A 27416-nucleotide genomic window follows, 5' to 3' on the forward strand; every position below is an offset into this window, starting at 1 on the left:
GGCGCCTTGCATGGTAGCTTGCCGCCATTGGTGTGTGAATGTGTGTGTGAATGGGTCCGTTTACCAAGAGTTGATGCTTAAAACACTGGGGAATGTCATTTCTTGTTATTGTAAGAGTGCTTACAACCAGCACTCGAGTTGAGGGGGGATGAGGGAGGATGGCATCCCCCCTGAAAATAAAAACGGTCAAAATCATCCCCCTTCTAAAACTGCCATCCCCCCTTTCCATCCCTTATGTCATTTTATCAATGAACGTGGTATTACTGCTATTTCAACATTTAGTTTTGCGCATATTGAGTAAAATACTGTGAGGGGGGGGGCACGCACACATGCAATGACATTTTTACCAAGTCACTGACACTGTGGGGATGCTAAAATTGTCCCCATATGATAAAATCCACCATCCCCCCTGATTTTCTTTTACAACTTGAGTACTGCTTACAATACACCATCTTCATAAACACAACCGCTTATCTGAATGCAATTGGGAGATGTGAAGTCCAATGTGAAGTTTCCTAAATACCTCTTCTGTAGAGTTCCTCTACTTCTGACTGTCAATGTTCTGGTCCTAGCATAGATTTGTTTTCTTATCAAGCCTGATGTGTAGATCATTCACTTACTTTAATGTACTTGTTAAAGTAAAGTCGCTTTGAATAAAAGTGTCTGCTAAATGTCAAAAATGTTAATGTGAAACATACGACGCCTACAATGTCTAACATACCATAGGCCGACAATGAAACCAACAAGAAGGAAAGTGGGTTATTGTGCGTGCCATTATCAAAGAGAATGAGATCATGAGAATCGATGTCAGCGGTATATGAATGTGTTTTTCAAGCACAGTAAGTGTGGGTTTATTACAAGTAGATCTGACTGTTGAACTGAATGTAATCAACTGAATTGATGTTTGTGTAGGCTGCATTTGTTTTAGAACACATTTAAGGTCATGTTAACATATATGTTATGCTTGCAAAATGCAATGCAATAGAAATCCAGCAAGATGCAAATATTTACTTATGGGAGTAGAGCATCCATCCAAGTTATTTTTTTATACTGTCATACTAGCTGTACTTTTGCCAAAAACGTGCTATTATTATAAGTGTTTGCAATATTGATTGTTGCTAGCTACACAACTGAGTGCAAAACTGATTTTAATAAAATAATATCAGAACATCAATACTGTGGTATGTTAACTTCTGATAATAATTGAATGCCGTCCAGGATTCAGGTAAACCATTTAATTAAGACTTCACAAATACACATGTCTCTCACCAGACTATTCTGCCTGGTACTGTAAGGCGATCACCTTCTCCAGTATCGATTTAATTGAGTCGTCACTTACAAGCGAGTTCGTTTAATCTCAAGACGTTCTTGATATCACTTCTTAAGATGATATGATCCAATCAAATATTAGGCACCACTACTGAACTGTTCATTAAGATAATATTTATTCAAGCACATCAGCAAGCAATAATAACCAGGTCTCGGGGTGGTAAAAGGATAGCCCCTCGGCCCCGAGCCTGGTGGAGTGGAGAGGAAAAACAACTACCCATACGCCGAAGAAGAAGCAATAATAGTTCATTTCCATGGAAAAGAGTCTTTTCTAGTTTCACCTCTGCAGGCCTATCTCAGCTAGCCGTCAACAAGTTAACTGCAGTGGCTCCACTAAAACAAGAGTCCCTCTCACCTCCGTACATAGTCTTTTATCCAATTCATTAAACATTTTGGGCTGGGTGATGCCCCCCCCTCTATCTGGTAGTTTTCCAAGTGTCAGCACAAATCCGTTGCAGCTGCAGAAAGTCTTCTCGTTAGCATTGGCCTTCAATTCTTCTCCTGTGTGGGTGCGAGAGTGTATGTATGTTATCAGCTTGAGTGTCCTGCTAGCGTCTCGTTCCCATGGTGATATCGTACTTTGTATGAGCAGAGCATTGTGTCAGTGTCCTTATCAGAATGTCTTGTTATCAGAATGTCTTGTGAAAACACAACTATTGAAGTTACACAGTAATATTAGGATTCGATTTACAAGTTAGAAGAATAGACTTATCATTAATCATTAGTTATGAAAGTACAGAAAAATAGAATATTATAACAGCAGGTGTAAAATGGTTGTTAGCACATAGGTAAAAATAAGTAATTTACAGGCAGTTTGAATCATAAAACGTTCTTTTAGTCAGGAGCTTGTATTTCTTCTTGTCGCTCAAAAACAGAACCTCTCTTTTGGCTTTGCGTGACCTTCCTATTGTTCTCAACTGACCGCATTCACATATTATTTAAATGAGCACATAGTACATGATTTATCACTTCTAGTTATTTTAATACAAATTCCCAACAGTACCCAAAATAATAAACCGGTAACTAATGCCCAACACTGATGATGGTACTCTACTGGCGTGGGGTGGTACTTCAGGTAAGTTAATTAACCATATCACACATACGTTTTACGTTTTCTGAATATTTTCCATGACAAAATCGTGCAATATTATACATTTCATATTATTTCACTGTGGTGAAACGTCACTCTTTAAATACCCTTCCAGATTCCACTCTGACAGCCAATGGGGATGTAGCTCAGTGGTAGAGCGCATGCTTCGCATGTATGAGGTCCCGGGTTCAATCCCCGGCATCTCCACTGCTTTTGATAAAAATGTGAAAATACCCGAATTTAACTGCATTTAACTGCATTGAAATTGCAATCAACAAACACAATCTTTATCCATATACACATTCTCACGCAGATAGGAAAGCCCCTAAATGAGCAAATGCTTATTTTTTAATGGGCGGAGTGTTTAGTGAGAAGGACGTCTGGTTTCTTGAAGTGGATTGGTTACTATGGCTCTGCCGGATGGATTAGGCGTGGCGATCTGCTCGTCCACGCAAACATTTGGTCAAATACAGTAACACAGCTTTTTTTTGTGCCGGGGTGGGCCCACGGTATTAATTACAGTGGTGCTTCTCATTTAAAATCAACCCACTGATAAAAGCGAGACACATCATGGGGCCAAAATACAAATGCTGTAACACTAACAGGCCCAAATACGCTCTCATAGATGCGTAAATGTGCTTATTAATAAAGCCACTGAATATCATATCAGAGCAATTATGTAACGGAGAATATTACATGATTTTTCAAGAAGCACCGTGGACTTTGTTGCAGAAACCGGGGGGATATTTCCATTTCCATCTCCACACAACGAGATGGATTAATCGCTAAACCAGAGCATTTACAGTACTGGCTTTGATTTTTATTTTAGATACTGCAGGCGAACCCAAACTACCCTCGATTGGTAAATATTTCTGTTTACTTAATTCCATGTTGTTAAATCAAAAGCGCAAATGTTTAATATGACTTCAAGGTAAACAACCATCGTGTCTTATGTTTCTAGTTCAGCCTCCTAATCCACCATACATCACTACAATAACATAATACGTGTTTATCGTTTACAAAATAACGTGGGGAAGTTATTGGCGTTTTTTCTCTGTAGCATCTGGCATTGAAGCCATAATCCACATTTCTGGGGGGGAATGCATCAACGTTGCTAAAAGAAAATCCAGGCTTATTTTGATACATTTCACAAGACTAATACAAAAATCTGGGTTGATTTGCAAGAAAATAAGCCTGGATTTTCGGTGGGGAAGTTGAGATCCATTGTCGCACACAATCAAAGTAGCCCAGATCTGTCACTTGTTACAGTAGCCCCCCACTTTACCCCGTGATGTGCTTCACCATAGGCTACCATGCATATCGCATCTTCTCACACACACACACCCAAACTTGACTGCCATAGAAATGATTTCAGTAGCCTGGAAGAAAGCAAGACGTCATGTCTCTGCAAACGGAGCACAGACATGCATAAGAAGGAACCCGAGGTTTTCCTGCCTTTAACTGAATAGGGGAATTAATTACACCCCGATCCGAATCATTTATTTATTGACTGGCTTCTTTTGGAACAAAGGAAACTAAAAAAATATTGTTGTACCTAACCTAAACACAACAGCAGCCCTATGTCAACATGGAAGGTAAGGCATGCTCCCACATCATCACCAAAGGCTGTGCATTGCAACTGTGACTGTTATTCTGTTATTCAATCTCGGGAGAGAGAGATGTATGGGGGGCTTGGAGGAGATGAGCTTGCAAATTGCAAATTGTCCAAGATCAAGATGGATGCAAGCTTGTGTGGATGCACAGTGCGTAAAAAAGCAAAGGATATAATAGCTTTAGGTATTAAACGACCACATTTTAAAAAGCTTATTTAAAAATATTTTTTCTGTTTTTTTTTCCCTTGCAGGAGGAGGATGTTACTAGCGTCGGCGGTGGTCGTCTGGGAATGGCTGAACGAGCACGGGCGCTGGCGGCCCTACAGCCCGGCCGTGTCCCACCACATCGAGGCAGTGATCCGGAGCGATCCGAGGGGTGCTAGTGTGGTCTTAGGCCAGGTGGACCCCCGCCTATCGCCCTACATCATTGACTTGCATTCCATGCACCAGTTTCGACAAGATACGGGTAAGATGCATGCTTCATGTGCTAGCAGCTAGACAACAAACAGACAAGAGGCTGTTGTGAGTGTGAGGGAATTTTATATTAATATTAATATTAATCACTTGCATTCCATGCACCAGTTTCGACAAGATACGGGTAAGATCAAGATGCTTCATGTGCAGCTAGACAACAATGAATGAATGGTCTTTATTGTCATTGATACAGTACAGGTACCATACAACGACATTTGGGAGGGGGGGGCTCCCCTGGTGCTAAATACTAAAAACAAGAAGGGAAAAGAGCTGGTTTACATAAATAAAGGCTATATACACTATCCACTATACTATACTATACAAATAAAACACTGTGCTGTACTCTATGCTATGCTATAAATATCCTAACATTTCCTATCTAGACAACAGACAAGCAAGCATGACCTATAGAGGCTGTTGTGAGTGTGAGGGAATTTAATATTAATATGAATATTAATAACCGCAGTGAAGCCAATTATTGTTGTCTAGGGTAGTAGGATGATAATAACACCCCACGTTTGGTGTTTTTGCTGTAGTGTTCGTTCGTTCTCATGCATGCTCACCCAAAAGGTGTTATTCTTATAAGCAGGCTTTGTTGTCTGTTTTGATTAAGGAAAGAGGGGGTGTTTTATTATAGTCCCTTTCTGCATTGGCCTAATGTGCGTGCAAGTCTGTGTGACTGTTCTGCTGAGATTTCTGGCCTTGTTTTGATGGAACTGCAGTTATGAGGTGCCCCCATATATGAAAGAAATAGTTTGTTTGGGGGGATTTTTTTTGCCCCTAATTGTGTGTTTTGAAAACATGTAGGCCTATAAGAGATTCTCTCGCTACCTCTATTCCCATTTTTTGGTCTGATTTTCTGGAAAGGAAGGAGAGAGGAAATGAGGCTTAATGCAGGTTACAATTCCGCCTTAATTGAAGTCCTCCTCCAATCACTTTAATTTGTCTACTGAACTGATCATGCTCTCTCTCCCTCAGGTTCCGCGTGTAGCTAGGCTTTGTTGAAAGCAGTATATATCTGTTGTGCATCATGTGTTGTTGACCTTAAAGACCGTGAATGTAAAGTGTGACACTACTCTGTGGTTAGACACTGGTAGTACTGTGTGTGTGTGTGTGTGTGTGTGTGTGTGTGTGTGTGTGTGTGTGTGTGTGTGTGTGGGTGCGTGTGGGTGCGTGTGGGTGCGTGTGGGTGCGTGCGTGTGAGAGTGGACATCTACATAGGACCTGTTAGTAGTTTTGTTGAAAGCAGTATATATATCTGTTGTGCATCATGTGTTCACAACCTTAAAGACCGTGAATGTAAAGTGTCACACTACTCTGTGGTTAGACACTGGTAGTACTGTGTGTGTGTGTGTGTGTGTGTGTGTGTGTGTGTGTGTGTGTGTGTGTGTGCGTGTGGGTGTGTGCGTGCGAGAGTGGACTCATGATCTTCATAGGACTCATGAGTAGCATGTCCTTGAGTCGAATGCAAACACGAGAATGAACCTCGAGGATGAAAAGGGTTCGAGAACTGTTTGAGACGAGGTCTCCCCCCCCCTTTCGGTCTCAAGAATGTCATGTCTGTACAGGCAGGCTGTTTTTTTACATCGCAGAGGTAGTGCAGAGGTTGTTTTAGGCAGAAGCCACTCACAATTAGGCTCATAGTGGTTCACACGATTCGATCAGTACTGTTGACACACCAACGAGAGGCCAGGAGATTGGGTGCGGTGCGTCGAATATCAACATGACATTTCTTAGTTGCCCCCCCCCCCCCCCCCCCCCCATACTCTCACGAGTAGCGTTCTATTTCAGTCCCACTCACCCCCCCCAAAACTCCCTTAACACGCGTCTCATTAATGCTAATTATGTATCGTAGTATAGCTACTGAGTGTCTCAGGCCTTCTTGTCCAGACAGTAGATGCTGGCAGAAACAGAGAAGCCCTCACACATGATGAAAGTGAGGAGAGCAGGGGACAACACAAAGACGAGGGTTGTCATAGGGCCAAGAGACTGTACTTCCTCTCCCCTCTAAAACTTTGGCTCACAAAAGGTTTTTGTGCGGTCTGCCTCTCTTCACTTGGGATAGTTAGGGAAAGAGGGGGTAGGGAGGGAGGGAGGGAGGGAGGGAGGGAGAGAGGGAGAGAGAGAGAGAGAGAGAGAGAGAGAGAGAGAGAGAGAGAGGGAAGGGGGTAGGGTGTCAGAGAGAGAGAGAGAGAGGGGGGGTGAAAATGTGAGAGAGAAAGTCTGAGGTCATTGAGAAAGGGGGTAGTTGGACTTTGTTCAGTGAATTACTCTACATTTCAGGCATCTATGTGTGTTTGTTATTATTTTAAATTGTAACTGCTTAGGGAAATCATGTAGGCTTTTAAAATAATACTTTATATTCAATCTTTAGTAGTCTTACATAGTGAGATTAATGATTTTGCTTTAGCTTCATGTCATAGTTGTAAAAAAAATAAAATCCTGTCTCAAGAATGTGGTCAGGGTGGCTCCACATTTTATCGATATTCGATGCGCTATGGAGGCCTTAAAAGTCAAGGCCTTAAAAGTTTTAGAAAATCGACATGGGTCATTGAAAGTGCTTGAATTCCCCCCCCCCCCCCCCCCCCCCCCCTCTCTCTCTCTCTCTCTCTCTCTCTCTCTCTCTCTCTCTCTCTCTCTCTCTCTCTCTCTCTAAAAAGAAAATATAGGTAACATGTAGAAGGGAGTAAAACAACCATACTAGTTACTACGGTTAATTAGTTAGCTAGATTTTAAACCGACATAACGCCGTTAGATTTGAAAACCGTTCGTGGTCATTCCTATTATATACATTCTCATCTAGATCTGTCTCAAACTAGCCTATGCCGTGGTGGGCCCTTGAATTTGAAGGAATTGAGTCTTGAAAGTCCTTGAAAGGTGCTTGAATGTGATGTTTCAGAAGGTGTGGGGACCCTGTTGTTCTAAATGAGAGTGAGCCAGGTTATCAGACCGACAGTAGGAACACACTGTACCCAGGCCTGGTGTGAATGGAGCCATGGGGTATCCCAGGGTTCTTGGTTGTTGTGTCAGTCAAGAGCCCCAACAAGGTTGTTTCTTGGCTAGCATAAACCTGTGGTGCCCAGCCAAGTCTGTCTGAAATGTGCAGCTCAGGGAAATCCTTGGTCAATATACTTACCGTCTGAATTGGACTCGGAAGATATCTTCCTTCACCCTGATTCATATGTACCGTATCTCTGTTAGAACATGTAACGGCAAAATATACTAGCTTGATGTGATTTTGAAAATGTAAGGATACTGGGTGGTAGAACCCACATATCTAGGAAAAGTCATGAAAGGAGGGGCCTGAAATTTGATATATATAGGCTACAAAGATATACATTTTTTCTTTACTCACAGGTCAAATGACCCCTCATGGCTGTTCTAGTGTTAAGGCATTGTTAGGTTATATCTTTCTTTCAAAGGTTTGATTGTTCATTCTTCTTGCACCAGTTAGTTAGATATCCTATCAGTTTTCCTGTTTTAATAGGCACATTATCAGTATGGTACCCTACACAAGACCAATTATAAGGTATTAGGGAGTTATTTTCTGTCTGGGACTCTCTGTTTGGCCTTCAAGCCAGGTGCAGCAGGATACTCCTTTCTCAGCTCTCACGTCAAACACAAGACAACACTCAATTCATAGTTTTAGACCATTATAATCAAGGCCATTCAGCGATTACATCATAGTGACCAAAAGGGGAAGGACTAAACGTATATAATATCATGTAAAATCTGAAGAGAAAATCTGAACAACCTTTCCTCTGAGACCGCCTCAGGGTTAGGTCCAGCTGATGCATCTCTGTACTCTGCGTGTCATTTTCAATAAATATACCAATTGTGCATTAGAAGAAGAAAAAAAAAAAAAAGAAGAAAAAAGAACTTGTAACGGTAATTTGTTGTCATCCATGCTCACTTTGAAAACTTAAACCTTGTTTTTGGGACAAAAAAGCAGTTTTAGCCGTTTTTGGTATGAAAAGGGCTTTATTAGAAATCCACTGAGTTACCGGCACTCTGGACTGGCTCAGGGAACAAACGCTGTGATCTCTGGGCAGGATGAAGGCTAACAGACCAATCAGAAGCCAGAACATGGTGTGCTGTTACCAGGGGCAACCTGTTTGCCCAAATTCTTAGCAGGCTCACACAGATGGGCTTATGTCGAATTTGTTGTTGGTGTTGTAATCTGTTTGTCCAACAAATATTACTGCAGCCACATGCTTACAGAATATTTATTTAATCTATCTTACATTTTATTTTAGTTTTTTTTATCCGAAAGTGCTATATAATGCAATAACATTGTTGATATGGGTGTCTTGTGAGTAGAACTGGCTATATCTATCTATCTATCTAGTCAAAGTCAAAGTCAAAAGCTTTATTGTCAATCCAATATATGTACAGACATAGAGAGGGCTGAAATTGCATTTCCCTCTCATCCACGGTGCATAGCAAACAAAAACAATAAATAACAATATAATACAACAAGATTAAAAAATAACTATATATGCAAAAGTACTAGATAAAAGATTTGAAATGTGCGGTACATCTATCTCTCTATCTATCTAATGATCAAATCCTTTTTAAAAAAAAATGTATTTATTTATTCAAGGGACAGTGCATATTGATAAAACAAAAATAAATTGTAAATACGCCAGAGTTAGCCCGAAAGCTACTTTTCATCCGCAGTCCCCTATGTTGTGACCCTTCTCCTTTCTTTAGTGCTTTGAGTTGCATTTATGTACGAAAAGCGCTATATAAATAAAGTTTTACTTACTTACTTACTTTAACCCTCTCCCCAGGAACCCTCCGGCCGGTACGGCGCAGCTTCTACGACCCCACCTCGGCGCCGGGTCAGGGCTGGCTGTGGGAGTGGGAGAACGACGCGGGCTCCTGGACGGCCTACGACACGGAGGTGGGCATCGCCATCCAGGCGGCGCGCGACCGGCAGCAGCCCTGGCTGGACCTGGCGCCCCTCGGGTTCTGCTACCTCATCGACTTCCAGAGCATGACCCAGATCAACGGCCAGACGCAGCGCTGCCGGCGCATCCAGCGCCGCTCCGACCTGGCCTACCCACTCGTCTCCGGACCCTTACCCAAGTCCCACCACGTCTGGGGACCAGGGGGACCCGGGGGAGGCGGGGGACTACTGGGGGTGGGGGTCTCCGGGGTGGGCATGGGGATGGGGATGGGGATGGGCATGGGGATGGGCATGAGTATGAGCGGAGGAGGTAACGGGAACGGGAACGGGAGCGCGTACCCTAGCGGCGCCTTGCCGGCGTCGGCTATTACTTCCCTGGGCCAGCCGTGCGCGTGCCAGCAGTGCATGCTGGTCCTGAGCGTCAAGGCGGGCGCCATGGCGACGGCGCACACGTTGGGCAGGAGGCCCCCCCCCCAGACCAAGCCCCCCAGCCCCAAAATGGGCGGTTACTCCGCCATGGGGGGGTCGTACTCGCTGACTCTCCCTCGCCCGCCCACCTTCTCCAGGTCCCTGTCCCCGCACAGGACATCCATGGACGGGGCTAGCGGAGGTGGTGGTGGCGGTGGTGGTGGCCCCCCCCACCCTGGTGGCGGGGGTGTCGGAGTCGGTGTCGGCGGTGGTTTCGCTCACTCGCTCTCCCTCCTCGGATCGGCCACCGCCGCCCTCTCGCTCTCCTCCACCCGGCCTCCCCCCCCGCCTCTCCCTCCCCCTCCTCCGCCCCCGCCTCCCCCCTCCACCATGGCCTCAGGCGGCGGTGGCGCCACCTCCCTCCTCCCTCACCCCTTATCGTTCTCCCTCTCCTCCTCCTCCGCGCCTCCTCCGTCGATGTCGATGCCAGCGTCAATGTCGATGTCGATGTCGATGTCGATGCCGGCCCCTCTCCCTCCTCCTCTCATCTCCACGGCCGCCTCCTCCTGCACCCCCTCGCCCTCCGCCCGCGTCCTGGGCCCCGTGTCCTCGGCCGCGGCCTGCGCCGCCCCCCTGCCCCCTCGGGCCAGCCTGGCCGGGCTGAGCCGCCCCGCCCTGCAGCGAATCGCCATGGCGCAGTCCCGCGCCCTCATCGCCTCCGGGTGAGTTCCTCTACCGACTGTCTCCCACAATGCATCTCACCTAAAGCAGAGTCGCCACACGATTAGGCTACTTCATAGTTTCACTAATATATGTGGGATGGTGTTGCCTCATCGCCTCCTATACTGAGTTCCTATACCGACTTGTCTCCCACAATGCACCTCTGCACCTCTCCTAAAGCACAGTCGCCACACAATTAGGCTACTTCATAGTTTCACAAGTATATGTGGAAAGGTGTGCCCCTCTATCGCCTCTGGGTGAGTTCCTATACCGATTGTCCCCCACAATGCACCTCTGCACAGCCGCTACCCAACATGAAGCCATTCAAATCAAATCAAATCAAATGTTATTTGTATAGCGCATTTCTTACAAGATGCAACTCAATGCGCTTCACACAATGAAAATGTTCAGTCAATCAGTCAATCAATCAATCAATACTGACAGAGCCGCGAGCAGGCAAAAGTAAAAACCTGTACACTATGTAGCCAGGAAAAATTCCCTTGCAGCCCTCTACCAATAGAGCGACTACTAGCCAGTTTGCCTACCAGTACCCAGCGGTCCCCAAGGGGAGGCCAAGGACCACCGGCACAAAGCAAGCAAGCAAGGGCAAAAACCTGTACACCAGGTTTATATTTGCATCGTTCTGCATCCAGCATGGTCACAGGTCCTGCCAAAAGAGAATCTTAAGCACAGTTATGATGCAACAACACAATAAAGACAATAAAGATGACAGCAATACAACCTGATGGTGGTCCTGGTACACCCTTGTACCGGTTCCAGTACTGCTCTAGGTGCTATTTGGAGCTGACAGTGCCTCATCAGCACCCGGGTCCATTTTCCTGTCAACACAAATCTCAAAACACGAGTATGGTGTAATGGCCTAGTGATCCTAGTTCTATAATGTCCAATGTCTCCCTTAGTATCAAAAGGCGACATTGAATAAGTAGGTTTTGAGTTTTAGACAACCTCAGGCCCTCCTCCATTGCCCTCACTTATTTTAGTCCTGAGAGAGTTTTCCCTTCTGAGTGTACTAAGTAGTGAAAATGCCACCACTCATCTGTGATCAGACTTTGCTGAGAACTGAAGAGTATCAATAGAGTGCAAAATAACAGCACCCGCACACTCAAACACACACTCAAAAAACGTAGTTCATTGCAAGCTTTCGGTCATAGACCTTCTTCAGGCAACGAATGTAATAATATTAGACTCCGCTCAATATCAACAAAGAGTGCAAAACAACAGCATCCGCACACTCAAACACTGTCCAAAAGAAAAACATAGTTTATTGCGAGCTTTCGGTCGTAGACCTTCTTCAGGCATAAAGCAGACAAGTGAATGCAGTGGTTTTAAGGGTTCAGACGACATCACTTGATTTATCCAGTGCTTCTGAATGTACTGGAAAGAATCTCACTCTTGAAGAAAGACTGTCTGGTTAGACTTACTAGAAAATATGATGATTGCTGGACCGAAAAATATGGACTTGGTCTCTCGGAGATAACCACAAAGTATGAACGATCAGGAATTTCTACTAGCGTCGAGACACGCCTACATAATCACCGTGGAATGTCTGACAGAAACTCTCATTAGCATTCATAAGCCTTTAATCTTTTTGACAAATTTTGTCGGCATGTTTACTTCCATGTGAAAGCGACACACACAGTATATTGATGTAGAGTCGACTGTATTTCACTGGTTTCACCGTCACTAACATTTTAATCCACCAAGTTAGATGCAGGAGAGGGAAGGAGGGGGGGGCGGCTTGGGTGGGTAAGCCTAGCCCCCTCGTACATACAGCGAACCCCCCCCCCTCCCCCTCCTCATACTTACATCATCCCCCAACCCAGTTCCCAGGCTTTTCCAATTTCTTGGGGCCTCACTGCCCCCAATTTTGTGTGTGGTGGTATGTCAGGGTTCTGTGTCTCCGCGGCAACCATTGTGGGCACAGCCCACGGCCTGGTTCCCATCTGCAGAACAAAGTGGAGACACGGAGGTAGACAGAGACACCGCCTTAGGCAGAGACAGACAGGGGACAGACAGGGACAGGGGACAGACAGGGGGTAGACAGGGCCAGGGGGTAGACAGGGACAGACAGGGACAGACAGGGGACAGACAGGGGCGTAGGCAGGGACAAGGATGTAGGCAGAGACAGAGATGTAGGCAGGGGGACAGACAGGGGGTAGACAGGGACAGACAGAGGACAGACAGGGGACAGACAGGGGACAGACAGGGGGTACACAGAGGACAGACAGGGGGTACACAGAGGACAGACAGGGGGTACACAGAGGACAGACAGGGGGTACACAGAGGACAGACAGGGGGTACACAGAGGACAGACAGGGGGTAGACAGGGGACAGACAGGGGGTAGACAGGGGACAGACAGAGGACAGACAGGGGGTACACAGAGGACAGACAGGGGGTAGACAGGGGACAGACAGGGGGTAGACAGGGGACAGACAGAGGACAGACAGGGGACAGACAGGGGACAGACAGGGGGTAGAGGAACCAGAGGGAACTCTGTGAAGCACCGTGTGGCCCAATTACAACCCTGAGAAGCAGCCTGAGTGGTGGTGTCCTCTGGTATTTGTTCGGTGCCACATCAGAGAGAGTGACAACCCCGTTTAGCGAGGAGAGACTTGTTGGGAGTGTCAGGCTTGGGGGCTGGGAAGAGACGGTGGGGGCGGTGGGGAGGGTGGGGGGAGGGGAGGGAGGGGAGGGGTCTAGTAAGTGCCAGAAGTAAACACTGGAGACACACCATACGACAGACAAAGACAGTGTAACCGAAAATTAGGAAACAGACACTGAAGCGAAACCCCCGAATGCATAAAGATGAGTTGTCACTTTAGCGTAACGTGGCAGACAGACACACACACACTCCCACAGGTTGAGTGTCAATAGTAACAGAGTTGTTGGTGCATTCACAGTGTGAAGGAAATGTGTTGTTTTGGGGGGAAAAGGGAGATCGACATGTTGCAATGACCTCATCTGATCACCTGGGGGCGCTGTTAGTAGAGCGAGCGACTTGCTAAGCATGCATATTGTTGTGACTGTCAATGAGATTCACTGCTGAAAGAAAGTGTGTTGTTCATGGCACAGATTTTTGGAGAAGAGAAGTACTGAGAACTCGCTTTTGTGATAGTTGTTGAATGGATCACGGCCTGAAGTGGTGGCCAGCTTTTCAGTTTCTCCATCATGTTATAAATCAAAAAATGCCGGTTGAGAGAGGACGCTGGCGTTGCTTGTTCGCCGCTTCTCCGCCCGAAATCTAGATATACTTGCAGTATACCGAGTAGATTGTCCTACAAAGACACTTAGATTAAGATTTAGTCATCTAAAAATGAATTAGACCCCTATACTTTCTTTTATTATTTTTTGGGTTCCTATTTATTTTAGCCTACTACTCGATCTTTTTCAGTTTGTAAAGCGTCTTTGAGTGTCTAGAAAAAAAGCGCTATATAAGTCTAATTTGTAGTTTCTATTTGTATTAGAAATGTATTCAAAGTGTATATGAATTATGCTTCTTCTTTTGTGTTCAACAATTACCTGCGGCTCAACCCAAAAAAGAGTTTTTTTGGGGGGGGTTCCAGAACGTTGTGGAACGTTCCAGAGGGTTCCAGAACGTTCCCTTGGTAAGAGGAAAGCATCCAGACGCTTTCTATCAGCAGGACGTTTGTGGTTAGGCTCTCTATCAGTTGAAAAACTAAAAAGACCCATCTACTGTATTGTAAACACATGGTTGGTCACTCACAGTGGCAGGGGATGTAGCCTGTGGATACACTGTACTGGTGTGGCTCTTTTTCAATTCTCATATTTATCTCAAATAGAATGTTGTGTATTTTTGAATACTGAGGTTTTCGGTTAAACCGAAAAACCGCCCAAACCTTAATGCAGACACTCCACCAACTTTGGCTGGTGCGCACAAACCTCTTTTAGCATGGCTACACACACACACACACACACACACACACACACACACACACACACACACGAGACGTGAATAGGCGTGTGGCTCAAAACATCACTCCATAACCTTTGGTTGACCCCGTTCGGAGCTGGATATTCACATGTAAACCAAACATCCCTTTGCGCCTACACACCTAATGTACCTCAAAGTTAAGTGTTTGTTAATTGTAACAATCAAAGTGCTACTATAAATACCAAAACAAAACACACAGAAAAACCCATTAATAATTCCATAGTACCCAGGTAATCTGTTGAATTGAGAGTTGTCTCGTGGCTCCAGATGCAGTTGGCAGCTGCCCAGAGGACAGACAGAGACCGGTGGATGTTTTGAGCAGATGTCGACAATTTGGGCAATTTTGGGCCTAAAAATTCAGGGCCATGTTCATACTCAGACATTTCTCCTCCCCGTAATTGTGTTTTAAGGGCCAACATTACTAGGCAATAAAGACAATTTTGCCCTTTGTTATTTCTGACATTGGTTTTGAGTAGAGTACTGTTTTTTTCTTTTTTTATAATATGGGTAAAATTGGCTAGAACACCGCAGCTTTCACATATTATGTGAAAGCTGCGGTGTTCTAGCCAATTTTACCCACCGACACTGGTTTGGCATCTTGTTGTGTATCATGGATGAAGTAAGAAAAAGGAGAACTAAAGTGTTATTCTGTATATTTGAAAAGTGTGTTTTAGGTGCTACAATGTAGGCTTACATTTTGAACTCAATATTATTTGCATATCGTTAACCTCAAGCATAAGTCATGCTTCACTTGTGATACATACATCTTTGTATGTAGTGTCAAAAACACCTGTTAAAGAGATGACTTGGGCAGATAGTGATTTTGGAATGTAACAAGCATTCTGATAGGCTGATGTCACAGACGCACTAACGCACAGTGAATCAGCAGTGTTAGGAGAGTAGAGTTAGACAGATGTCTCAATTTGGCCAAAATAGGACTCAGGCAATTATGCTATGAGGCTAACGACATGGTGGTGAAGAAAATGTAGAAATGCACGACACTCATTTTGGTTTGGCGTGTTGTGGAGTCTGGAAGGGGGGCAGAAGGCGGGGGGGTGCGGTGCTCATGTCCTGCCCCCCCTAGAACCCCCAGACTGTTAGAATGACTGCCCCACCCCCGTGGTCAACCAAACATGGTATTTCTGAAATGAGAAATATTATAATTCAATTGATTTATTCGTTTGTTTTTGAACACATTCTAGTTAACATAATTGTTAACGATGCACGATATTGTTTTGAAAGTTGTCCTTGGGTGAACATGGTTAGTAGAGCTTACTGTTTACTGTGTCCTTTGCTCTCCATACCTTCTACCACTTTCTACCCACCTGTGTGTGTGTGTGTGTGTGTGTGTGTGTGTGTGTGTGTGTGTGTGTGTATGTGTATGTGTATGTGTATATATGTGTATGTGTATGAGGAGTGTGTATGTGTATGTGTATGTGTGTGTGTGTGTGTGTGTGTGTGTGTGTTAGGGTAACAGTGGACATGACAAAGTTGTCTTTCTGTAGTATCTGCATTTACTTGTGTGTGTGTGTGTGTGTGTTAAGGTCTTACTGTAGTATCTGCATCTACTTGTGTGCGTGTGTGTGTGTGTGTGTGTGTGTGTTAAGGTCTTACTGTAGTATCTGCATCTACTTGTGTGCGTGCCAGATGACCAGGTAAGCTTTCACGGTGTGTGTGTGTGTGTGTGTGTGACCTATTTGTATCCAAGCACCATACACCACTTGCCATCGACCAGAGGTCCAGATGGGGGGTTGCCCTAATGCTTCCAGATTAGCCAGGATAAAACCCAACGTGACTAAACATCCTCCCAGTGAACTCCCCCTCCCTCCCTCCCTCCCTCCCTCCCTCCCTCCTCCCTCCTCCCTCCTCCCTCCTCCCTCCCTCCCTCCCTCCTCCCTCCTCCCTTCCTCCCTCCCTCCCTCCTCCCTCCTCCCTCCTCACTCCCTCCCTCCCTCCTCCCTCCTCCCTCCTCCCTCCCTCCCTCCTCCCTCCTCCCTTCCTCCCTCCCTCGCTCCCTTTCTTTCTTCATCTCTCAGCATTTCTCACATCTTACACGTTCACTCCTTGGTACATGGACCTAATGTATTCATGACCTAAATGTATTCATATCCACTGCTCTAGATCACACAGGGTGGCGTTTGAAATCCCACGGCTTTGCATGGCTCTGTCGGGGCTGTCCGAGATCACATTGGGTGTGTGTTCATGTCTTCTCCATATTCAATTATGTGCCTTTAATGTCTTGTCTGGTGAAAACCGGTGTTCCGTACGTTAAGGATAGGGTGTTGTTGGAGGAGTGTAATATACAGGGTTCCCACAGGTCCTTGAAATCCTTGAAAGTTTGTGAGAAAAATCGGAGAGAAAAAAAAAATGGTCTTAAAAGTTTTTGAAAATAGACATGGGTCATTGAAAGTGCTTGAATTCCCCTCTCTATTAAAAACATTTTTTACATAGCTCGTCAACTAGTAACTAAGTCTCTGTATTGCTTAACTTTACACATATTTCACAATATATTGTTTTGCTGTGCTGTGGTAGAGAAGGCAAGAGACCATCTAGTGTTCACACATTCAAGCCTCTCTTTTTAATTGTTGTCTGTGAGCGGATAGTTCTTATTATATCAATTCTCATCTAGATCTGTCTCAAACTATGCCGTGATGGGTCCTTGAATTTGGGAATTGAGTCTTGAAAGTCATTGAAAGGTGCTTGAATTTGATGTTTCAGAAGGTGGGGGAACCCTGTATAATCTAGTAAGTGCTAGTGCCTCAGTCTTATGGCCAGGCCCTGGTATAGTGACATGGTAACAGACAGGTAATCCCCATCGTGACGTGGTCTTGGCCCGCTACCAGGTTAGTCAACAGATGGACAGGTGGATTAACCCCGTAAGAGCAAGAGGGAAGGAGACAAGACACTCACAGACCTACTCCCCGAGAGTGACTGGAAGACAAACTGATATACTGCGTGGTCGAAGTTAAAGGATATACCCGACAAGGATCTGCTTCTGAGATTGTGAAAGGAGTATGAAGTGAGCGTTGAGGAAAAAAAAGAGTGGAGATATAGATAGAAACTGAGAGGCAAGAATAGTGAAAACCGGCTTTGGTTAAAGATATAAAAGAATTTCTGAGGACTTGGCTGCTTTCAACTCAGAAGAATGACGATTATCAAAGCTAATAGACAGTGAGTATGATTTCTGACTCAATCTTTTCTCTCTTTGCGCACAATAAAAAGTGTGAGGTTGATATGCTCATTATAACAGTGGTCAACAACAATCTTCTATCTCTCAGTTGACTGACAGTTTTAGGTGTTGAATATGAGGCAACCGTTGTATAAAGAGGATTGGTAAAGGATACCAATGGCATTTGAATGCTTGTGGGAATGCTTATCTTCTACCTTAACTAACGTGGGAGTTGGTTTAATTCCTGAATTGTCTGGAAATTAGCTGGACTGGTCAATATATCCTTATAGTAGCCTATAAAACATGTACATATATATTTTGGGCATTTAGCAGACGCCTTATTCCAAAGAGACTTACAATCGATATGTTTGACTAAGCAAGTGAATCATCAATTCACCAGTCGTAGCAGGAAGAGTAATCCAGCTCAGGCCCGGGGCCAGTGGCAGTCGTCGTGATAGAAGAAGAAAGCCGTGGGAAGCTCATTCCACCAGCGGGGAGCCAGTATATTGAAGAGACGTGACCGGGCAGCGTGACTGCCATGTTGGCATAGAGGTGGTGGGGCCAGTCGGCCAGCAGAGGTGGAGGAGCGGAGTGAATGGGCTGGAGTTTGGGGGGTGACCATTGCCTGCAGGTAGGCTTAGGCTGCCTGGTAGGTGAGCACCAGGGTCTTGAATCTGATGCGAGCTGCTATCGGGAGCCAGTGTAGGGTGCGAAGGAGAGGGGTGACATGGGAGAACTTGGGGAGGTTGAACACCAGACGGGCAGCAGCGTTCTGGATGAGCTGCAGAGCTCTGATGGCGGAGGCGGGGAGCCCGGCCAGGAGTGCGTAGCAGTAGTCAAGGCGGGAGATGACCAGTGACTGGGTCAAGAGTTGCGCTGCTTCTCTGGTGAGGAATGGTCGTATCCTTCTGATTGTTGTAAAGGAAGAATCTGCAGGAGCGTGTTGTCGCTGCGATGTTCTCCACACAGGATAGGCGGTTGTCCAGGATCACTCCAAAGGTTCTTGGCTGTCTGGGAGGGGGGTTACAGTAGAGTTCTCCGCTGTGATGGAGAAGTCTTGGAGAAGGCAGGCTTTCCCAGGGATGAAGTGAGACATGCAGAGATATGTGTTGCCACATGTAGGTCAGAGGGGGGGGAAGGACAGGAAGAGTTGAGTGTCGTCTGCATAGCTGTGGTAAGAGAAGCTGTGGTAACATAACTGTGGTGAGGAGATTACAGAGCCAAGAGACTGGGTATAGAGGGAGAACAGTAGAGGCCCTAGGACAGAGTCCTGGGGTACCCCAGTGGTGAGGGTTCGTGGAGAAGACAACGATTCTCTCCCAAGTCACCAGGAGTGTGCGGTGCCAGGGATGCCCACTTCTGAGAGGATGGAGAGAAGCATCTGGTGGTTGACTGTGTGGAAGGCAGCGGACAGGTCCAGGAAGATGAGAACAGAGGAGAGGGAGGAAGCTTGAGCAGAGTGGGGGGTCCCCCGTACATGTGCAACAAGGCTGGTAGGATTAGTTCCTGTAGGACAGCAATGTCTTAACCCTATTGAAAGAGAGAAGCCGCACACTCAGGTTCCAGATGCAAAAAAGATGCCAGCACCTCGCTAAGGTTTTCTGCGGTGTGCGTTCTCTCCTTTTCCAATGAATGTCTTAACCCTAATCACACTACAGAGCAGAGCTGAGCTGTACTGGGCTGGTCTGGTTGCGTCCTAACTATTCCCACCGTAGTTGGGTCAGACCACGCCAACTTCTTGAATATGTAGGGGTGTTTTTTTTTCTTTTTTTTCTCAAACACAAACACAATCACTGACACTAAGAATAGGCGCGCGTTCCAGTTGGCCCGCGGCACACTCAGCGCCGCCGAGTTGCATACATAGATGGGTATCCTATATCTAATCGTGCACCCCGTGTTACGTGAAGAACAAGATACAGAGAACACCCCTACATATTCTAGAAGTTGGCGTGGCGTGGGCGTGGTGTGGGCGTGGTCTGACCCAACTACGGTGGGAATCGTTAGGACGCGGTCTGGTTACGCATCCACCATAGGTGTTGCTGGAAAGAACAATGTGAAGGGAAATGATTCGAGCTAGCGCAGTAGCGCAGTTTAGTCTGCCCTGTAGGGTGTAAAGCTCAAAAGATCCGTTACCTTGAACCTCCCAGCTGTTGGTGATGATAGTGTATATTTCCACTTCTCCACATTCCTTGTAGCAGTGCCGGTGCTTTGATGGGATTGTTGTTGTTGTTTTGTTATGGCTCTGACTGGAGCTTGGTTGTGACCATCGAAGCTTAGACGCAGATTGAGTCCTAGTCAGAGTGAAGACTCGCTGTGGCGCTGGGTGCCATTTTAGTATATCGGCATGACTCAGCAAAAGCTCTTTAACCTGCTTCACCTGGTGTGGCCCATGAAACCGCAGACATTCCCACCAGTAGCCTTTCCAATTGCCTGTTCCCACCAGCAGTCTACCTACGCCCAGGCACCTGGTGTAATAAATAATAATAACAATAACTTGGTTTTTATATAGCGCCTTTCTCAAACCCAAGGACGCTTTACAGATTTTACAGACAGAAAGTCAGACAGACAGGACAGAAGAAAAAAAAAGAAAGAAAAAAAAAAACACAGCGACAGTGACAAAACTAGACTAGGGGCCAAAGGCCTTGGTGAACAGATGAGTTTTGAGGGCTGATTTGAAGGTGTCCAGGGTAGGGGGGCGTTGCGGATCGCTGTGGGGAGAGAGTTCCAGAGGGTGGGAGGCGGCCACACTGAAGGCTCTGTCCCCGAAGGTCCGTAGGTTGGTGGAGGGGGTGGAGAGCAGACCCATGTCTGAGGACCGCAGGTGTAATCTAGTAAAGTGTCTGATCTTGGTTTATAGAGTTGTGTGAGTGTTATATTGTCAGTGAGCTCAGTCAGTGTGTGTTATATTGTCGAACCCTGGGCTGTGTTCTGAGGTTCAACTAAAGGTGTTTGTTTGTTTTTGTATTTCAGAGTACCGACGGTTCCAGTGAAGAATCTTAATGGATCCAGCCCCGTCCATCCTGCGTTGGCAGGTATGATAACAATAACAATAATAATAATAATAATAATAATAATAACAATAACAATAACTTCGATTTCTATAGCGCCTTTCAAAAACCCAAGGTATGACAGAGCAACACTGCTGCTGCTGCCTCCCAAACACAGATATGAACTCAAACACCCTGAGAAGAGAGTATGAGTAATACTGGATATGAGAGGCTTCCCACAGGGTTCACCTCATCTAGCCTCTGCATGCCTCCGCACACACACACACACACACACGCACACACACACACACACACACACACACACACACACACACACACACACACACACACACACACACACACACACACACACGCACACACACACACACACACACACACACACACACACACACACACACACACACACACACACACACACACACACACACACACACACACACAAGTAAGAGGGTAGAATGGGGTTGAAGAGGCGTGCGGCTCAAAGGGCACCCTAAAAACATCACTCCATAACCTTTGAATGACCCCTCATTTGGAGCTGGATATTCACTTCTTTGACTAAGCAACTAAATATCCCTTTGCGCCACACACCTAAAATACCGTAAAGTTAAGTGTTACAATAAATACAAAAACACAAATATTCAGAAGTCCATAGTATCCAAGTCACCTCTCGAATTGACTGAGCTAAAATGGAACTGTACACAGTATTTCCCGCACGGTTAACCTCACCCAGCCTCTGTATAAGAAGTGATCTCACTGCTCCCTCTGGTGGCTGTTTTCAGGTATTACAGGGATCCTAATGAGTGCAGCAGGACTTCCTGTTTGTCTGACCCGCCCCCCCAAGCTGGTGCTGCACCCCCCGCCCGTCAGCAAGAGTGACATCAAGCCCGTCCCCGGCCTGGGCCACTGTTGCCGCAAGACGACGAAGAAACAGGCCCGCAAAGGTGAGTTACACACACACACACACACACACACACACACACACACACACACTCACACACACACACACACACACACACACACACACACACACACACACACACATACACACACACACACGGGCGGCTGTGGCGCAGGAGGTAGAGCCGGCGTCTAATGATCGCAAGGTTGTCAGATCGGCGGTTCGAGCCCCGGCTGGCCACATGTCGAAGTGTCCTTGGGCAAGACACTGAACTTCAAATTGCTCCCAGTGAGCGGGCCGGCCGGCGCCTTGCATGGTAGCTTGTCGCCATTGATGTGTGAATGAGAGGCTGTTGTAAAGCGCTTTGGAATAAGGAGCTATATAAGTCAGTCCATTTACACACACACACACACACACACACACACACACACACGTGGATCATTGTATTTAGTACTAACAACTTTTTCTGTCACGCTACCTCCCCTTTTTTCCCATCTCTCTCGTTCACTTCCTGTCTCTCACTTCCTGTCTCTCACTTCCTGTCTCTCAGGCAAGACTCCTGAGGAGGTGGTGAAGAGGTACCTTCAGAAGGTCCGCAATCCCCCAGAGGAAGTGAGTCCCGCTTCTATTTCCTGTTTATATCCACAGATACCCACTGCACACCGCCCCACTGCCATCCGGGCGTAGGTACAGAACACTAAGGTGCAACAGGGCTCGCTTTGGCTTTGGCACAAGCCTGATCCCCGCTGCCATTGTTGCCTTAAATAACAGACCTAGAGACAGAGAGTGTGTGTACTTGTGTATCTGTCATGTGTAGTACTGTCTGTTGTTGTCTGTGTTATACGGTGTTGTATGTGAATACTGTACAGTGGTGTGAAATGAATTTCCCCCTGGGGACAATAATCTAATCTAATCTAATCTAACATGCTCTGAAGTGACCTTTAACCCAACCCCAATCCATGTCAATCATCTTCTCAGTCTGGGCTCACTGGTATCTCGTAAGTTTAGAATGATAAGGTTCTATCTCCGTTTAGGGTAGTTCAGAGATATTGAGCGTCAACGTTTTTACATTCCGTTATGTTTTGCGAGATGGCACCTTTGTATTTTATTAATTACTAAACTAAAAAATGTCACCATTGAAAAAATAACACCACACAGGCATTAATAAACACCTAGTGGATCAGATTATGTAAAAAACTCAATTTTGACAAAAATGATTACCTTATAATTCTAACGTCACAATGGAGATAGAACCTTATAATTCTAACGTCACGATGGAGATAGAACCTTATAATTCTAACGTCACAATGGAGATAGAACCTTATAATTCTAATGTCACGATGGAGATAGAACCTTATAATTCTAATGTCACAATCTCTCTGACTCTCTCTTTCCCAGGATTGCACGATCTGCATGGAGGCCCTGGCCGGCCCGTCGGGCTACAAGGGGCCCGGCGTGGGGGGCATCTCCCGGGCCGAGTCGGTGGGTCGCCTGGCCCAGTGCGGCCACCATTACCACCTGCAGTGCCTGGTCGCCATGTACAACAACGGCAACAAGGACGGGAGCCTCCAGTGCCCCACCTGCAAGACCATCTACGGGGTCAAGACCGGCAACCAGCCGCCCGGCAAGATGGAGTACCACGTCATCCCCCACTCGCTGCCCGGACACCCCGACTGCAAAACCGTCCGCATCATCTACAACATCCCCCCCGGCATCCAGGTATATTTGGATAGCCCCAAAAGCCTGTCTTTCTGTGTCCTGTTGATATTGTTGTACTCCTGTTGTTTGTTACCTGTTCTTATTTTCACTTGTTTGCCTGTTTTAACCTGCCTTGACTTTCGCTCTTTTATTATGTTTTATTATGTTCTTCTTTATTGTGTTCTCTATATGTAAAGCACTTTGTGACCCTTGGTCTGGGAAAGGTGCTGTACAAATACATTTTACTTACTTACTTACTTACTTACTTACTTACTTACTTACTTACTTACAGGTACAGGCCCATCTATATGCCATCAACATCTTTTTGTAAATTGTTGTGGATTAATAATGAGACTCAAGATAGGAACTTTAAAGCTCCTTTAAAGCTTTAAATCTAGGTATAATAATATTTCTTAAAGAAAATGGTCTTTCACAACTCGAGTTGGACCCAGCCTACTTAAGGTAGACTGAAGTGCCCACTCACACACAACACATCTCTTATATAATGTCAACATCGACACAACGAGCGATAGGAGTCCATAATGCATTCCATAAATGTTGGAACATTGGAACAATGTTGGACAAGGTCTTCATTTCACACTGTACACTGGGTCATACTGTCAACACAGTCACAACATTGATAACCAGTCTGCATTCCATCACTGTCCATGAACACAAGGCCCTGGGCCAACAGACCTCTTCAACAATCCCATACATGTGAAAAATCCATTACAAATGTTTTATTGTAAGTGTATTCATCCGCTGAACAGTTGTTTATCGGTTGCCGAGCAACGGTAAGAATGTAACTTCGATAACGGTAATATTATACAAACGCAGAGTACCGGTAATATGAAAAGATGTGTCAACATTCCATTTAGCCGTGCGTACGTCATCATGGATATCGGCACGGCTGGAACGCGAACTGACCAATAGAGACAATGGACCGGATCTATCCGTTGTATATTAGTTCATGTCCTAATCCTGACCTCTGACCTTTCCTCCTCTTCCAGGGCCCTGAGCACCCGAACCCAGGCAAGCCCTTCACCGCCCGAGGGTTCCCCAGACACTGTTACCTCCCAGACAGTGAGAAGGGACGCAAGGTAAGCACTCTACTAGCGGCTAGCCAATCAAGTGATTCTTTAGATGCACCTATTTTGTTCTCCATGTCACTGGTTTGCTTTTGCTGAAGTAAGTTGGCAATGTGGCTAGTTAAAGCCCTATTCGCACAGGACTAGTATTATCTGAGGACCTCATGTGATATTGAAATTACCCCCCGATGTCTGTGTTTCATTCGCACGGGATAAGCAAAGTCTGTATTTTACTAGAATTTACTGACATTGTCCCCCGGATATGATGTCAAGACTCTGTGTATGCAACAAGATATTTATGTAACAAGATAAATATAGCACTACCGCCCATCTTTCACCCAAGTTTCGTCACTCTTGTCCCAGTGGTCTCTGAGAAAAAGCGTGTAAAATACGAAGGAGACAGAGACCGAATCTTAACAATGCAAACGACCCAAAATCACAGACATGCCGATTTGCACAGGACTAATGTTATCACAGAGGTTAGAGAAACGGTGGAATGTTTACTTTGCAAATGACTTATTATTAAGTCCTTATTAAGAACAAAGACGACTTTCGTAATTATCACAAATGACCAGAGGTCCCCAGATAATACGAGTCACTCTTGTGCGAATAAGGCTTAAGTTTTCTTTCTCTTCTTCTCTCCCCCCCTTTTCCTGAATCTTCCTCCTCCTCCTCCTCTTCCTCCTCCTCCTCTTCCTCCTCCTCCTCCTCCTCCTCCTCCTCTTCCTCCTCCTCCTCTTCCTCCTCCTCCTTTTCCTCCTCCACCTCCTCTTCCTCTTCCTCCTCCTCTTCCTCCTCCTCCTCCTCTTCCTCTTCCTCCTCCTCCTCCTCTTCCTCCTCCTCCTCCACCTCCTCTTCCTCCTCCTCTTCCTCCTCCTCCTCCTCTTCCTCCCCCCCCTCCTCCTCCTCTTCCTCCTCCTCCTCTTCCTCCTCCTCCTCTTCCTCCTCCTCCTCCTCCTCTTCCTCCTCCCCCTCCTCCTCTTCCTCCTCCTCCTCCTCCTCTTCCTCCTCCTCCCCCTCCTCTTCCTCCTCCTCCTCTTCCTCCTCCTCCTCCTCCTCCTCCTCCTCTTCCTCCTCCTCCTCCTCTTCCTCCTCCTCCTCTTCCTCCTCCTCCTCCTCCTCCTTTTCCTCCACCTCTTCCTCCTCCTCTTCCTCTTCCTCTTCCTCCTCCTCCTCTTCCTCCTCTTCCTCCTCCTCCTCCTCCTCCTCCTCTTCCTCCTCCTCCTCCTCCTCCTCTCTGTCTCCAGGTGCTGAGGCTGCTGCTGGTGGCGTGGGACCGGCGGCTGATCTTCTCCGTAGGGACGTCCAGCACCACGGGCGAGTCGGACACGGTGATCTGGAACGAGGTCCACCACAAGACAGAGTTCGGCTCCAACCTGACGGGCCACGGCTACCCCGACCCGGGCCACCTGGACAACGTCCTGGAGGAGCTGAAGGCCCAGGGCATCACGGAGGAGGAGTGTCTACCCAGGGACTGAGACCAGCCCACCAGGAGACCAGCCCAGACTGGAGGCTTGAGCTCCCGGTCTGTAAACAAACATGCTGAGAGACAGACGGAGCTGAGACAACTGAGATTACAGACAAACAAATACGGCAAGGAAGCTAACAAACAAACAAACGAACAAACAAACAAACGGATAACGACGAAATACAGAGATGAACGTGTGGAGTAAACTGTGATTCATGGACCGCTGCCACAGAAACTTAACCTCCTCAAACCTGGAGAAACGAAACAACCAGAGTGAATACGAGAAGAAAAGTTATGAATCGATGGACATTAACAAGCCAAGAATAGAACAAAACTTGACTTTCAAATAATGAAGGATTGAAGATGAGATCAGGCTGTCTCACGCTCTGGTTCTGCAGTCCTCTTGACAGCTGGGGGCTTGGCTGCATGGGTCGGTGGGTTGTATGATACAGGGGAGATATTGTTGTGTTTTTTCGGCTACAGTAATGGGTGTCCCAAATGGAGATGTTATTCAGTGGAAACATTGGAGGTCAGTCAGAATGCACATATAAATTCAGTGTTGGTCAGAGAAGCTGTCATTGATACTGTAAAGAGTTCCACAAAATAAGCCTGATAACAAGAATGTACCTGATCTGAATCGAAGCTCAATTGAACTGGTGAGATGAAATGTTTTTTCCAGACCATGCTGCTAGGCGACAGGGGCGTCAAAAGGTGGTTATTAAAGAAGTAGAAGGTAAAAATAAATTCAACGGAAGAGAAAAACGGCATACTATAGGAATAGGAGAACAGAATATGGGTGACAAAAGAATCTCGACCACCACAGCCAGTATGGGAACAACATCTGTTTGCAGATACCTGGTTTATAACTGGACCTGTGTGAGCATGGGTGTTTAGTGCCCTCTAGTGTTACCTATCAGCAACTACATTTTCACTCCTCTCTAGGTTTCTGCAGTATTTTGTTAATTACTGTATCACTTTGAATTGAAATGCATTGCTGTACATTTTTGAATAGTTGATGTATATCGTTTCAGTTTTTTTTTTTTTTTTTTTACATTTACATTTTTGTTCATGTTTTTACATCGTACGTAATATTTTTATTGCCGTAGCATTATTTTTTCTATGTGGCATTGACGGGAGAGTCGAGCATGGGTCCTCAAAGGAGGAAGTCCTCTAAATGATTGAGAGGTACTATGGGTGTGTCTTTCTTTATCTGTGTTCTTACCTGTCTTTTATCTGAGTTCTTACCTGATTTTCAGATGTATCAGTTGCCAATTACATTCAGTATTAATGGTTTGGAAACCTTTGTGATGGGGGTAAACGTTAGAGGCACAAACGGACGGTCCTTCCCTTTCTCAGTGTCAGACCGTGGATGCATGCCAATGGTCCAAACTGGCATCTCTTACACGAACGCTGTTGAAGGAACGAATTGAGATGCACCCTAGAAGGAGTTAAGTCTGATAAAGCTAAGATTGGTCTTTAATTACCAGAGATATCAGATTTGCACTGCACAGAGAATTGGTCTTTTTCCATTCTTTATGACTGTGAAAAGGGAAAGATGAAAAGTCAG

At 45.9% G+C, this 27416-nt stretch overlaps 1 protein-coding gene across 1 annotated transcript; it reads left to right on the forward strand.

Moving 5' to 3' along the window:
* Window positions 1–4290: 4290 nt before the first annotated feature.
* Window positions 4291–25859, forward strand: dtx4a (deltex 4, E3 ubiquitin ligase a; the record flags this gene model as incomplete). The annotated part of the gene is made up of 8 exons (XM_080543932.1): window positions 4291–4498; window positions 9300–10548; window positions 20660–20721; window positions 21477–21638; window positions 22146–22207; window positions 22994–23314; window positions 24304–24393; window positions 25629–25859. The coding sequence occupies 8 exons, from the start codon at window positions 4291–4293 to the stop codon at window positions 25857–25859; spliced, it is 2385 nt and encodes a 794-aa protein (XP_080400058.1).
* Between the last annotated feature and the right edge of the window lie 1557 nt (window positions 25860–27416).

This window comes from Nansenia antarctica (assembly GCF_963989245.1).
Source record: "Nansenia antarctica genome assembly, chromosome: 13".
NCBI classification, from domain to species: Eukaryota; Metazoa; Chordata; class Actinopteri; order Argentiniformes; family Microstomatidae; genus Nansenia; species Nansenia antarctica.